The sequence below is a fragment of the Accipiter gentilis genome, chromosome 6 (assembly GCF_929443795.1).
Source record: "Accipiter gentilis chromosome 6, bAccGen1.1, whole genome shotgun sequence".
Classification (NCBI taxonomy): Eukaryota; Metazoa; Chordata; class Aves; order Accipitriformes; family Accipitridae; genus Astur; species Astur gentilis.
The window spans coordinates 32777368-32790332 of NC_064885.1; the positions used below are offsets into that span (position 1 = coordinate 32777368).

General features: G+C 55.0%; 1 protein-coding gene across 7 annotated transcripts in view; it reads right to left on the reverse strand.

Annotated features, from left to right (window-relative positions):
* Positions 1 to 252: 252 nt before the first annotated feature.
* RUBCN (rubicon autophagy regulator) overlaps positions 253 to 12965 on the reverse strand; it is a 33098-nt gene continuing 20385 nt past the window's right edge. For 5 of the 7 annotated variants that reach the window (XM_049802583.1, XM_049802581.1, XM_049802578.1 and 2 more), the window contains 13 exons: positions 12787 to 12902; positions 12102 to 12303; positions 11630 to 11731; positions 10761 to 10835; positions 7977 to 8037; positions 6863 to 6995; positions 6361 to 6506; positions 5933 to 5997; positions 5115 to 5353; positions 4655 to 4716; positions 4306 to 4459; positions 3831 to 3924; positions 253 to 2927 (listed from right to left, as the gene is read on the reverse strand). In XM_049802583.1, coding sequence (XP_049658540.1) covers positions 2764 to 2927; positions 3831 to 3924; positions 4306 to 4459; positions 4655 to 4716; positions 5115 to 5353; positions 5933 to 5997; positions 6361 to 6506; positions 6863 to 6995; positions 7977 to 8037; positions 10761 to 10835; positions 11630 to 11731; positions 12102 to 12303; positions 12787 to 12902 — 1613 coding nt within the window. In that variant the 3' untranslated portion in view covers positions 253 to 2763. The remainder of the gene's footprint in view (positions 2928 to 3830; positions 3925 to 4305; positions 4460 to 4654; positions 4717 to 5114; positions 5354 to 5932; positions 5998 to 6360; positions 6507 to 6862; positions 6996 to 7976; positions 8038 to 10760; positions 10836 to 11629; positions 11732 to 12101; positions 12304 to 12786; positions 12903 to 12965) is intronic. The other 2 variants (XM_049802580.1, XM_049802579.1) reach the window with 1 other exon arrangement.

A 12965-nucleotide genomic window follows, 5' to 3' on the forward strand; every position in this document is an offset into this window, starting at 1 on the left:
AGCCCCTTACTCAGTGGCTTGTACCTCCTGCCCTGAGTCCTCTTGGCAGTTTGTAGGGGGAGGCCACAAACCAAAGAGATTAGTCAAGGGGTGGTGACAGTAACCCCCTCCCAGTGACAGCAGTTGCCCCCACCACTATCTCCCCCCCTCCCCGCCCCAAGGGCGAACAGGCACTGCAGCACTGACCCCAAGGCGGCGGATACACACCGTTACCCCACCTGAGACAATGCCACAAGACAACCAGGCCCCTTATTAACTTCGTTTATTAGGGACGGCATTTTCATCGCTGTGCAATAGTCCCATGGGGAGGGCTCCAGTTTGGTGGCCGGGGCAGCCCCTCGCTCTCCCTTACAAAGAGCCCACTGCCTTGCCCAGTTCCAGTGTTACTCTTAGCAGTCAGTGCTGGGCAGCAGTGTCAGTGCTGGGCACAACCCTGCCCTGGAGACCTCTTGCCGGGTTTGCAAGTCTTGCTGCTTCCAGACAAAGTCCATGGCGGAGGGTGGAAACCACAAATAAGCCAAAATCCCTTCCCTCTTCTCTAAATGTACTCAGTGCTTCTAGAAAGGGACACAGGCAGCCCCTCAGCTGCTGTCCCATGACATTAAAGTGCTTCAAACAAAACAGGGTGGATGGAGGTGTGCTGCTGAGGCAGCTCCAGGGAAGGGGGTGCCAGCTCTGGGCAGCAGCGGGAGGGCTCAGCTTGGGGTTGGGGACAGGCAAGACCAAGGCAGACCAGCGTCTTGCAGCCCCAGGGCTTGCAGAGACAGAGAGCAAGTGGGAGAGAAGCTGTTCCCCTACAGAAAACAAGCGGAAGCAAGACAGGAGGAGGCAAAAACCCCAGGGGAGTGAGTGAGGAGCTGAACCCCCTTTCCCAGGCTAGACCTGGCTTTGTCAGGATGCTGCAGAGCAGGGGAGGGATACTGCCATGCAGCAGCCAGGCCCCCAGCAGTAAGGCTTGCAGCCACCTTCCCTGACCAAGCCCTGTGGCCACCTCTCCTGGTCCCAGCCTCTCTCAACCCCCCCCCAACCCTGCCACCCCTGCAGCGACAGCCCACAACGGGTCACGTCCCAGCCTCAAGCCAGGGCACGCACTGCAAAAGCCATTGCCCCTAGATGCCTTCTGCCAGTGTATTGCTCCCCAGTCCCTCAACACCCTTCTCACACGTACACAGGCCACACTGTCCTTCCAAACACCCCACTGCTACCCCACATCCCACACGTGCTAAGGTGGTGCTGGACACTCACCTGTGCCATGGGCTAAAGCATCCTCCTGCGATGCAGAGGCACCTCCTCGACCGACCAGTAGCCCTAGAGGTCAGAGCTCACCTTGTACCACCCGGTGCAACCCTGTGGAGCCATCAGTCGTGGCAGGCAGCTCTGCATCAGTGAGGGACCAACCCTTTGCAGCACCTTAGTGCCAAACCCCTCTCCCCCATGCACCCCCCATTGCATGCAGGTTGCCTGGCCACCCCGCTGCACCGCAGACGGGAAGCCTCGAGGCTTTGCCTGGGTCAGGGACCCCTCTCCCAAGGGGACCAGGAGATCTGCTGGGAGAGGGGACACCTGGCAAACGCCAGCCCCATCCAGGGGTGAGCAACCAGGAGCAGGACAGCCCTGGAGGTTTTATACCAGTGAGTCCTAAACAGATCGCACATCCCCTAAAGAGGCATTTCAAGCAACACCTCCTTCAGGGGGAACACACAGTTAAAAATACAAACAACTGCATTAAAAAAATAAAACCAAATCCAGCAGATTAAAAAACAAAAACCCAACCTAAAAGAACAAACCGAGACAGACTCGGGGGATGCAGTCGGGGGGCTGAGCCTTCACCCACATCCTGACAGGTCTCAGGCAGGAGGCAGCTGCATGCAAGGCAAGTCCTGGTACCACCAGTGATGTCCCACGTCGCCCTTAGAGGAGGACATGTCCCCCCAGGAGGACGGACCAGCAGCAAGAGGAGGCAGCAGGGTGGGAAGCTTCACTTACTGCATCCTCCAGCCATGGGGATCTGCCTCTGCTGAAAGCCCAGCAGCACTGGTCCCCTTGTGCGGCTGCTCCAGGGGCAATGTCCCTCTGCAGCACAGGCTGCGGGCAGAAGGCAGGGAAAGCAGCTCAGCACAGATGGCACGGAGAGGTGAGGCAGAAATCTGGCATTTTCGCCATTGCCACCTCCTCTGCTCTGATTCTGGAGCGAGAGCAACTGCTCTGCCAGTGTCCCAAGCCAGATTTGAGAAAGGGAGCTGTTAAATACACAACCAACCCCAAACCCCTACCCTCCCTCCATGCACACAACCCACAGCAGCAGGACAGGGGACTGGAGGACTCAGAGAGCCGATTCCCCCCTCCAAGGAGTAGACGTGGCCAGAGCTTCCTATTATACAGCTGATGAGCAGAAAATGCTGACCTCCTGGGGGACCCTGCCAGGGGACAGGGCACAGGGACTGGCAGCAGAGCCCTGCCTGGTCCAGCATGAACAACTGCTCAGAAAAGGCCCCTGTTCTGCCTGCAGGACAAGCAGGAGCAGCCACCTTTCCCCAGGCAAAGGCATTGGAGAGAATGAGCAGTACCTGGAGCAGACCTGGACGATGGAAGATACCCCTTCCCCAGCCCAGCACTAGTGCACAGGGGAAAACAGATCCCTTCAAGACAGCACTCCAAGCCTCCTGACAGTCCTCCTCAGCTCCAGTCCACGTGGCTCAGTCTCTGGTGACGAAGGCCACGCACATAAATAAACCCATGATCTGCTCCTCCGCTGCAACATGCTCATGTGGCTGCCACCGCCTCTGGCTGCTCCAGCTCGTCTTCATAGTCCGAGACATAGGACTCCATGCTCTGCTTGGCCAGCAGCTCTCTCCGGGCTTGAAGCCGCTCACAGCGGGGACAGCGGGTGGACTTGAAGCAGGATTTGTGGTAGCAGGCTTTGCACTCTGCGGGAGAGAGCATGGGTGAGAGCTGGCAGAGGCTGACACAGACTGCTTGACGCTCCGCAACCCGGGGAGGGATGCTCCAGGCTTGTCCAGGAGGACATTTCAAACCAAAGCCATGGCAGAACAAGCGCCAGAGGTGGAGGTCCAGCACCGTTCTGGAAGCAGCAAGAAGTCATGCTGCAGGGTCCCGGCACTGGCTTGCAAAGCCTTTGGGAGCACAGGGGAGAGGTTTACTGCTCTGCACAAGGTCCCTCCCCAAACTTTCCTGACTCTCCAAGGAAACAGTGACTGCCCCAAGTTTGCTCTGACACTGTGCCTGCCAAACCAAGGCTTGCATGTTGTCAGGAGCCATTTCAAGCCAGTTCAGAGATTGGTCCCAAGCTGCAGGGACAAGCTCTGCTTGGCCATTAGTACTGGACATTAACAAGGATGACTCCTGAAGGGACCCAGGGATTTCTTGGCAGGCAGGAAGAGCACAGAGACAAAGTCTTCAGGCTCTCTCTGCTCTACAAGGTCAGCTCCAGCCATCGAAGCAGGGGCAGGGGAGCTGCATGCAGGCTGCAGCCTGTTCCGTAACCACAGCAGAAGGGAAGCCAGGGCTCCCAGACACCCGCTCGCTGCAGTCACAACCCGACTGCCTGCTTGCCACTGGGGCAGGCAGCACACAGCATGGTCAGGAAGAGACCTACACACTCCATCACTCCAGCAGCTCTGGCCAAACACTGTTACAATGCTGATATGCTGCTGTGATAACGTGGCGCAGACATAGTCCATGCACGGAGGCACCCTGGTCTGGCTGGCTCTGGGTCTGTACCTCTTGCTAGCACAAATGCCACTCAAACTGGAGACAGACCTTGGTGGCTCCAGGGTCTGTCCCCTCCCTGTTTCTTCCCAGCATCTCACCTTCACATATCCTGCACTTGTTGAGCTCGAAGGGGAAGATGATGTCACCCTCATTCTGGCAGAACTCACAGATGAAGCCTTTGGCTTGGCACAGCTGGAAGGAGAAAAGGTGAGGAAAAAGCAGCTAAATGCTTCTCATCTCCCTGGCAAGCAGGGCAGGAGGTAAAGTGGAGCAGGACGGCAGGACATGGTGCCCTGCTCTAACCATGTGGGACAGCCCTTCCCCAGCATGGAGCACAGCAAGGCAGAATCAACATGTCAGGGATGGGGAAGAGCCAAAACAGGGTAACAAACATCCCCATGCTGGGTTGGAGCTCTGTGGAGCAGGCAGGAGCAGTTAGCATTGAATTACTTAATTTGGTGGCTGCCCTGCATGTCAAAGTCCTCCCCATCAGTTATCTTTGCAGCAAAGTCTGCTCCCAAGGGTGCTCCCGAGGGTGCGGAGCTGTGCAGGAGGCAGACGAGGAGGCCTTACCATGCACTTCTCAACATGCAGGCTGCCTGCCTTCAGGAGCTCCATCAGGCGAGGCACCAGGTCCCCTTTCTTTGTGGCACTGAGGTCGCTCAGCGAGTAGAGGTGCAAATCCTCCGTTAAGTGGCCAGGCACAGCATCAAAGGAGTCCAGGAGGCTGCAAGGCCAGAAAAACCAGAGCTCAGAGCAAAGCAACTCCACTAAGCTCCCTCTCTTCACTGCTTCTGCCTTTTCTCCCCACCCCCTCCCCTCTCCCCAGCTCATTGCACAGGCTGCACAGATGCCCAGTGCAAATTGCCATGGGACAGATCCAGGACAGCAAAACAGCTTCATCTCACAGCCCAGGACTCACTCTTTAGCTAGCCGGCACGTCTTAAACATGTTCTTCATGTGGAAAAGCTGGATTCGCAGCAGCTGGAGAGGAAGCAGAGACACAAGAATCAGTAAACAGAGCATGGTCTTTGGCCAAGCAGGTCTGCTCCATTTCCTACACTGGTGAGATGACCGCTGCTCCTCAGCTGCTGCTCCCCTGCTACCAAAGTGCTTACACCACACAGGGCAAAGTGAGAACAGCCACTGTTATGTGCTGCAGGAGACAAACTGAAGCCCAGCTGGACACCAGGCAGAAATTCCTTTTGAAATTCTTACATTACTGGATAAACAAGAGGTGAATGGAAACCCACAGTGCTGAGGTTTTAAGCCTCAAAAACTGAAATATCCCCTTCTCCCCAGCTTCCCTGGAACATGGTTTACAATTGGCAGCCACTCGCCTCACCCAAACCCCACTCAGGAAGGCGTGGAAAGGGTCTTACCCACACTTGGTTGAGAGACTTCACTTTCCGGTACAGGGCAGGATTGATATCCTGCACATTGAAGAGCGGGTCACTCCAGATCTTGCTCAGCAGGTCTTTGGAGAAGTTGCTCACATAGTACTTGCTGAAGTCCCACTTGCGCAGGATGCGGCTGGGGATGACCATCTGGGCATTCTCGTGGCAGCACTGGCAGAAATACTTCCCCAGGTACTCACAGTACCTCAGCCGCTTGATGTAATCTGGCCAAACCCAGGCAGACAGGGAGGTCAGCCGAGACACGGGCTCTGCCCAAACACATACTAGACTCCCAGCGTTGCTCAGCATTTCCAACAAGCAAGGCATTCTGCCTTGCTGGTACTTCCTCCAGCCCCAGAGCACTCAACACTGGGCTCTGCAAGCACACCTGCCAACTGCAAAAGCATTTGGGACCACAGTCCGGTCTCTTACAGCCACATCTACCTATACATTCAGGAAAGCTGGCTGGTCAAAGAGCTCTGCAGCTGTACCCACAGCAGAACCTGCTGGGAGCTTTAGGACACCAACAGATGACTTTGCCCTAGAAGAGCCAACATCTGAAATGCCCTCCAAAGGACAGGCTGGCTGCTCTTTGCCTCCACCAGCCCCGTGACCTTCTGGAGAAGGAGGCTCCCCTGGGGGTGGTGCACACCAATGTGCAGGCAGAGCTGGCAAAGGCAGTGTACCACTTCCCCAGTTGACCTTGTACTGAACTTTGCCACTGCCCACCCACTCTGCGTCTTCCCACTTGTTCACAGGTTCTTCCCCACTCTCCAGCTATGGGTCACGGACCCAGTACTCACCAGGATCGGTCCGGATGCCACAGCCTGCACACCGGTAATTCTGCTTGGCCACGGCCACCTTTCTCCTGCCCAGAGACAGAAGACAACATGCATGAGTCCAGCCCTGACGGCACCTGGCACCCAGAGGACAGGCACTGGCACAGGTCTGGATGGCAGAGATGGCCACATGCTTTACCACTCAAGTGTGGACAACAAATCCAAGGGGAAAAGCCCTGTTGTGCCCTGGTGCACACCAAAGGCACTGACTGCAGGCACTGGCTCCATCTCACAGCACCAGCTGCTGGTGGTGACCACCGTGGGATTTACCAGGCTCAGAGCAGAAGCCCCAGCGGTCAAGCGGGAAGGAGAGGATAATCAACCTTGGTGTTGATGGAAAAGCACTGGAAAGGGCAGTTCCCCAGAGAGCCCTCGGCTGCGCGGGTCCTTACGTTGGGGCTGGGTGAATATTGAAGATGATCTGTGGTCGCGGTGGGGCCCACTCCAGGTTTCCGCGCACCCGAATCCTCAGCTTGTAGATGTCGGCATGTTCTCCATCGTCAGGAGAGATGGGCAGAGAGTCAGGGATGGGCAGGAGCTGGGAGAGGCAGGCAAGACGGTCAGATGCCTGGGGTACCACAAAGGCAATGCACCTGGCTTGCTTGCCAGAAACCTGCAGCTGCAGCCCTCTGGAAAACTGTCAGGCACCAAGCTGCTGCTCCAGCTGAATGGGGGCTGGAGAAGGGATGTCCCCAGGGATTCGGGCACTCCGCTGTAGGAGGCTGCGGTGGCAGAGCCCTACTTGGCCGCACCCATCTCCAGAGCCCGGACAAAACCCCTCCTCCAGCTCCACAGAGGAATCACTGGGACTAGTAAAGCCCCTCGGCAGTGGGCTGAAGCCAGAGGTTCAGGGAAGATCAAATGCAATCGGTGACCAGGGACTCACACCCCTACCTTCTGTGGGGCGTCGTGCTCAGGGACCAACCACTCCAATTCAGAGGCGGCTGGGAGCTGCATGCCCTCAAACTGCTTCAGCAAGCCCATGGCCACGGCCTCTGCTGAGTTGGAATTGAGGAAGGAGTGGGATCTAGACAGTGAACAGAGTGGTTAGTACCAGGTCTCACAGCTGTGCCCTCCGCACAATCCCCGATGCCGGTCCCAGCTCAAACCAAAGATGTTCCCTTCAACACTGGTACCTTATTTCTACACTGCTACACAGGCTTAAAATCCATACATGTGATTGATTTCTGTCTTTGCAGCTTCCCCCAAGCAAAACTGGCTAATGGCACAACAACAACTGTTTACAAAGGCAAGCAAAACATATCTTACTTAACAAAGCCTGTGCCTGTTTGCAGGGGAAGCCGCAAAGTAGGAGCCAGTGTCTGTACAAGCCAGAAGTAACTGCTCTCCCAGTATGAACATACCCAAGAAGCTGCCAAGCATGGACACAGCTTTGGACCTCACCCAATGAGCAGAGGTGACCCTGCATCCCAAAGGGATTTTGCTTTCAGAGCATTAACACAGCAGCTGTGCTTAAAACAGGCTGTGATTCACCTCCCCACAGCCCCCATCTCTCCACCCCAGGGCAGTACTGGGAAAGGACTGAGCACTTCATGTTTGAGCTGCTGCTGCACTGCACAGAGAGTTTGTGAGCATCACTGTGTGCCAGCAGTTCCACCTCTGGGTCACAGCACAGGTAGCAGCACCATGTAGCCTAACAGGCCGTCCCAGCTGAGAGGGGGGAGGCAGGGGAGGCTCAGACCCAGCAGCGAGTCCAGATGCTCCAGGTTGTGCCAGGTCCTCTCCCCAGCAACTTAACTACTAGGAGGTATGGGCATCTCTCCTGATGCCAGTCCGTATCATATCTACCTCATGTGAATATCCTGATCATCCCAGGTGCTGCTTAGCAAATTTAAGACTAGGACCCAGTGCCCCACTGCTAAGTAAAAGAATGGAGGGAAGGATGTCCACTCCGGTGCAAAATAGCATCTGATGCACGTGGAAGAGCACAGTAGGACAGGAAGGGGAACCTGGTACCAAGATGGCTCGCCATGAGTCGAAGACGTACATGGACTCCGAGGACAGAAAGGACTTCCTGCTGGAGTCTGGGTTCCTCTTGATGTCTGCATCTGAATCACAAACAGACAAGGTGAAATAGATGGGGCAAGGCAGGGGGATACACTCATTTCAAACCAAAGCGTCACTGTAAAACTCATCAAACTGTTCAAAAGCATGTGAACTACAGCACCAACTTCTACCAGTGGCACTGAGCAGCAAGAAGTGCAGTGTAATCAGTCACCTGTCAGAGTTACAAGGGAAGGAGATGGTGGGATGCTGTGAAAACAGTGAGCCTGGGGCTTGGGGGAGACAATTGGCTGCTGGTACAGGCTACACACCAAGTCCTAGCAGTGACATGACCTGAATGGTACACACACAGGAGCTAGGAGGGCAGGACAGCAAGGTTAGCAAGAAGGTTTAGTAGCTCTCTACATGCAGTACAGATGCTGCAGGGGATTAGCAATATGATGCAGAGCCCTTCTCTCTACTTGACCACAACTGTAAGATCAGACGGTGGCCATGCCACAGCTTGTCAGTGACTGCACAGCCGGGGCTGGCAGCCTAAGCCCAGCACTCCAGAGACACATCAGCATTCATGCAGAGAGTGGGCCAGCAGCCACATTCCAGCCCTCTGCAGAGGCCACAGACCCATCTCCTGAGGAGGGAGGGGGCCGAGATAAGGTGCAGGACACCGGGGTCCTGCTCCCTGCACCCCTCCTCGGTGCCAGCCTTGGGTACCAGGCAGTACCCAGCGGTTCCTTCATCACTCATCTTTCACTCCAGCAGGTTAAAACCTGACAGGGAATTCATCTCAACAGTGGAAGGACCCTGGGACAAGAGACTTCCAGCAGTAAAAGGCAGGCAGAAGCAGGCAGAAACCCTGCTTCATTGCAAACAGACTCCCAAAAAAGGGAAGGAGGGCATGCAAGGGAGAAGTACTACAGGTCAGGACAGAAGAAGCCAATGCCACAACCTTCAGCCCAACAGGTCTCCTGTTTTGTACCTCTGGGGAGCTCTAGGAACAGGGTCTGCAGTGACCACACCACCCCCAAACACAGGCTTGCAGCTCCCCTGCCCCGATCCAGTGGCCCAGGGCTGCAGCTAGAGGAGGGACAGCTCGGAGTGCCTGCTCCTCCACCCCAAGCAGGTCGGCTATAGTAGACCCACATAGAGACCAGCCGATCCCAGCCAGGCACCAGCTGCACACTGAGGCCAAGGGAATCACAGCCCGACTGAGCAAAGAGTGCTACCCCCAAGCCATCAGCTCCCCTAGGAACAGCGGGGGTGCCCTGGCAGCAAGGGGAGCAAGTCCTAGTCTGGCCCCTAAACCTACAGACTGATGCTAGCGGAGTTCAGCATGGATGCTTGACCCTCCTTGTTTGACATCCATTGCTAGAAACAGGCACAGGAAAGCATCCTAATGCTAAGGAATCCGCACACCTCCAACACGTGAATGGACTTCTAGCTGCAGAAAACAGGGAATTCAGGCAAACGTAGCCTCCTGACCACATAGGGCATCAGCCAGAAATACCTGCCATGCTCTGGTGCCTTCGGCTCTGCACAGGAAGGTGCCGCATGGTCCTAGACTACAATGACCATGAGCAAACAGCGGGGCACACACTGCACAGTGTGGGCCAAGTGTTATGGGGTGGCAGAGCCAGCACGCTCAGGCACTGGCATCATCTCAGGGGTGGTAGAGGGAGCCAAATCTGACCCTAAGCTCCCACAGAGGCTAGCACTGGAATCCTGCTGCTGCTCACTTCCCAACAACTGCAGACACTCCCCAAAAGCCTCCAGTTAGCTGCCCAAAACGCCTCTGCTGCCAATGCTATCACCAGGTGGGATAGTCCCCAGGAGGCTTGTGAACAGCCCCCAAACCCAAGGACGTCACCCCAGTCCCCGTATGCCAGCTTCAGGCCAGGAGGAGCCCCCCTGGATTAAACCCCTGGTCTGTAAACACAGGACACAGCAATGCAGATGGGGAAGCTCTGAGCACCAGCATCTCAGGCAGGAGCAACAAACTGGTGCTGAACGCTTGACAGGAGAGATCAGCAGCAGCCCACGTAGGCTGTTCCCTTGCTAAAGCAAACAGGGAGCACATGAAGGTTATTTAAATGAGGCCAGCAGACCAGAAGGATTATCTAGTAGTACTGTAAACAATAAAAACACTAAGCAAGACCTGGCTGCATGTGATCCTGGTGACCAGGGCCTCCAGTGTGAACAAACTGCCAGTGCCTTGTCTGCTCTCACTACTTCTCCCTCCAGGACTTTTTTCTGGAAGGATTCTTCTCCAAGTCAAGTCTAAGCAGGATGGGAAGGGTTGGCCGTGGTTCGGATCAGAGCTATGGCATGCCAGCTCTGCCAAATGAAGCAGGATAATGCTCCCCAAGGCACCTGGGATGGAGACCTAGTCCCACACTGTAGAGGACTCTGCTCTCATCCAGCCCAGGCTCAGCCTTCAGCAGCTACAGAGCCACAAAGCTGTGCCATCACCCTGCCAAGTCCTACCCCAGGCAAGACACATCTACACCACAGCAGGCATGTTTCGTATATCCAAAATAGTGCATGGAAAAACACCCTGGGGGACTGAGTCCATGGCAGAGCTTCTCTGCCTCTTCTCTGCTCCATTCTGCCATAATCATCCTGCCACAGCTTTTCTTGTTGACACCTGGATGATACTGTTCACAGTTCCTAAATCAGGCAGATTTCTGAGAAGTGTGCACGTGCACACACACACACACCTTGCACACACACACACACGCGCGTGCCACAGGGGAACACTGCGGGGTACTACCTGAGAACAAGGAAGCCATTGACACTGAGAGGCCGTTCTTGGACATTTGAATCAGGTTAGATCCATCGTTACCATCTGTATAACACGGTGATGACAAAACAGTTGACTTCAGTGCTCCGGCCAGGCCGAAGAGAAAGGGCATAATACAAGAGCAGCACTCACACGAGAGAAGCCCAGAACCAAATTCACACACCCCTCTGTGGGCTTCAAAACTTTGCCCAAAATCTAGCCCTCAGGGACTGAAAGGAGGGCTTTGCTATCAACAGTCAAGAGACAAGAAGCTCATAGCTGGAGATGGGACTGTTCCATCTTCTTTTTAAAGTCAGTGAGATGGAGGTACTGCTGAGAAGTAAGTCATCCACCTGGGAGGATGAACAAGGCTCTGAAGGAAAGGGACACCCAGGGACCCAGACAGGTCTCCTGTGGATGATAAGCCCAGCCACCCAAGCTGCCAGGAATGGAGACTACAGGTATTACAGGTCAGGATGTGACCAGCGCCCACCACTGCCACCCAAGAGAAAAGTGATCAGAGCTATGGCTCCTTCTGCCTGGGGAAGAGGAGAGCAGGATGGCAGCTCTCCCACCTCTCTCCAGCTGTGACAGCCACCATGTGGACCAGGCAATGAAATGGAAACCAGCCAGAGGCACGGAATGCTAGAGGGTTACAGAGGATTTCAAAGGAAAGTCATGCCACCACATGAGGGAAACTGGTCACTCTGCTCATGCTCAGAATTCAGCCATTTGTTTGGGAAAAGCCATCCCGAAGGCCAGAGGGACATGCTCTTCTTCAGCGGGACTGACCTCAACACAACTACACCAAGGAGAAGTCTGTCTCTATGCAAGGAGCCAACACATCCATTCCCTCCTACCTCGGATCTCATACTCTTCCACATCCTCTGCAGAGCCGGAGTCAGAGAGCCGGATGGAGCCATGGGAGCTGAACTGGGACCCGCTGTCTGTTGCCACAAGACCTGGGAGAAATGCAACACAGCCAGGCTATCAGTGGAAGTGGTCCGAAGGGTCACTGTCAGCTAAGGGAGAAGTTGATAGCCAGGTGTGGCCAGGGCAGGGAGGGATGGAGGTCAAGGATGGAAAACACTATGGGTTCAAAATGAAATTACATTCCATAACACAGCGCCAGCAGCGCGCAAGCATTATCAGTGTACAGTATCAGTGCCATTATGTCTTCAATAGCAGCAGAGTTTCAGGGATCTCTGCAGCACCTTGGTAGCAATATGACTGTTTCCCACAAATGGGCAGGAAGGCAGGATGCTATAAGGACAGGCAACAGACAGAAAACCCATGTCCCACTAGCTGATGAGCCCAAAACACATCACCCACTGTCTGAGCCCAACTCCTGGCAGGTAGGGAACAGGTGCCTAGTGCGGATCTGCTGGCGCCGAATGCGAATCTTTTGTTTAAGCTCCTGGATCTCCTTGTCACTGTCTTCCTCCTCCTCCTCTAGCTGCCGGCTCATCATGTTGCATTTCATTAGCTCAATGGCAGCGATCAGGGACTCTGAGATGCTGAAGTGGGCATTCTCCTGCAAGGCAAGAGCAAAAGCACTCAGGGCTGTACCATGGAGAAACTAGGATGACTTGATAAAATCTTGTTCCCCACCTGTGACAGGAAAGAGCTTACTACTCATGGAGGGTGGTAGAAAGACCTTAATCCCTGTCAACCACACGAAACCTGACTCTTCTATGAGGACCTAGAAACTAAAGCCTTCTTGTGCACCAGAATACTCACAGAAGGGGCATCCTACAATGAGGATGTGCAACACATCCACTCCGGGGTGTCAGCACATGTCCCTGAGGAGCCCTAACATGTTGCAAAGCTTCTGTGTATATGCTGGATGGGCAGATCCTGGCTGCCAGGCACCATTGAGGAATTCAACCTTGATGTTCTGTGCGCAGCTCTATAGTAGGAGATACTACAGGGTTAACTTCCCCACTGAGGGAGGTATCACTGAACCTGCAGTAAGATACACTTTCCAACACACACAGGCTGCTGTTGCCTCCCTCACCTTCTCCAGGTCGGCACAGCTGCCAAAGTCCTGCTCAGAGAGGTAGCTGATGAGGGACTGCCCTTCTGAGGGTCTTCTGAACATCCCTTCCCCTGAGCTTAGGTACTGTCCAGAGTCTAGAAAAGCAAGAGAGAAACATATGAGGGAGGGACCTGCTGCTACCCCCATGCTAACGAGCC